This window comes from Sinocyclocheilus grahami, unplaced genomic scaffold (assembly GCF_001515645.1).
Source record: "Sinocyclocheilus grahami isolate Dianchi unplaced genomic scaffold, SAMN03320097.WGS_v1.1 scaffold12582.1, whole genome shotgun sequence".
Lineage (NCBI taxonomy): Eukaryota > Metazoa > Chordata > Actinopteri > Cypriniformes > Cyprinidae > Sinocyclocheilus > Sinocyclocheilus grahami.
In genome coordinates this window covers 1,018-2,276 of record NW_015514497.1, presented here as the reverse complement: position 1 = coordinate 2,276, position 1,259 = coordinate 1,018, and the positions used below count along the sequence as shown (strand labels likewise).

The window sequence follows — 1,259 nt, the reverse complement described above, 5'->3', positions numbered from 1 at the left end:
AATTCCAAACCCAAAAGACCCTCAATCTTAAACAGCAGTGTATATTGTATTCTTATATAACAATAACAGAACTGTTATTTTGGGTGTACTGTTTCTTTAAGACAATTCTTACCTTCAGCATTTAGTAATTTTCTGTCTTTATAGAGATCTGTGAGGAAGAGGCTGTTTACTAGAGTAGACTTTCCCAATCCAGATTCACCTAAAACACAAAATGCTCTTGTTAATGACAAAGACGAGCATGAAGTCAGGGACAAATATAGTGATGATTTCAGACATACCTGCCACCATCAGAGTGAAGTCAAAGCCCTTCTTCACCGACTTCCTGTGGACCTGATTAGGAAGCGTAGCGAAGCCAACATACTGCTTGTCCTGAAAGTCACAAGTCAAAACATTAACATTCTGTATAATCTTTTTGCATTTTATGGAAGAAAGAAGGTTATACAGGTTTTGAAGGATGAATGATTGGGTGAACTGTCCCTTTAAGACCGAAAGTATGTGAATCATCAGACTGGCACAAAAATAGCAGAGCATGAAAAGCCCAGTAGTGTTGAGACTCCTGCAGATCCACCAACTGTGCCGGAAACCACTCAGCAGTCATAACCGCTCAAACTGACACGGAGAACACAGAAATTACTGACGGGAAGCAAAATCACTATTAAACCCGACAGCAGAACCAGCTCAGTGTGCAGGCCAAACCAACTGACCATATACACACACACAGAAGCCATATTTACATAAGCTGAAAAGGCCTTTTTAACACACTCAAACTTGGGCCAAACTCAACTCCTCTGACTGCCAGAGCATCTCACAACCCATCATGTGTGTTTCCGCTGTCCATCATCCTAGAACAGAGAAACCCTGGCGTATCTCACCCCACGCGCACAGTGCGTGTGAGAGAAGAGGGATAAAGATGCATGTGTGCAAAACATCAACTAGATTTTTACATTCTCTGAAGAAAAAGCGGTAACACTTTACCTGTAGCCTTTATGTATAATGCATTTTAAAGGTGTTCATAATGCACATTGTGATGCATTATATCTTTTCATAAATAAAAGCTAAAAAAATATTTAATTAACTTTGGTTACAAATCTAAAAATGGGTTGTTTATCATGTGTTTTAACACATCATTATGTGTTATTATGTGCTCGTAATAAAAAAGTAATTGCTTTTATCTCACAAATCTAACTTTTCCCCTCACATTTCTGAGTTTATATTTCACAATTCAGACCTTGTTTCTCGCAATTCTAAGAAAAAAAAAA

The 1,259-nt window shown here is 38.1% G+C and overlaps 1 protein-coding gene across 1 annotated transcript in view; it reads right to left on the bottom strand.

The window, feature by feature from the left end:
* The window catches only part of LOC107578894 (septin-5-like), a gene marked incomplete at its 3' end in the record, with an annotated part of 5,620 nt that overhangs the window by 3,653 nt on the left and 708 nt on the right, over positions 1-1,259 (bottom strand). Inside the window, exons 2-3 of the mRNA XM_016264796.1 lie at positions 279-369; positions 113-199 (exon numbers count right to left, since the gene is read on the bottom strand). Of these exons, the coding sequence (XP_016120282.1) occupies positions 113-199; positions 279-369 (178 nt within the window). The remainder of the gene's footprint in view (positions 1-112; positions 200-278; positions 370-1,259) is intronic.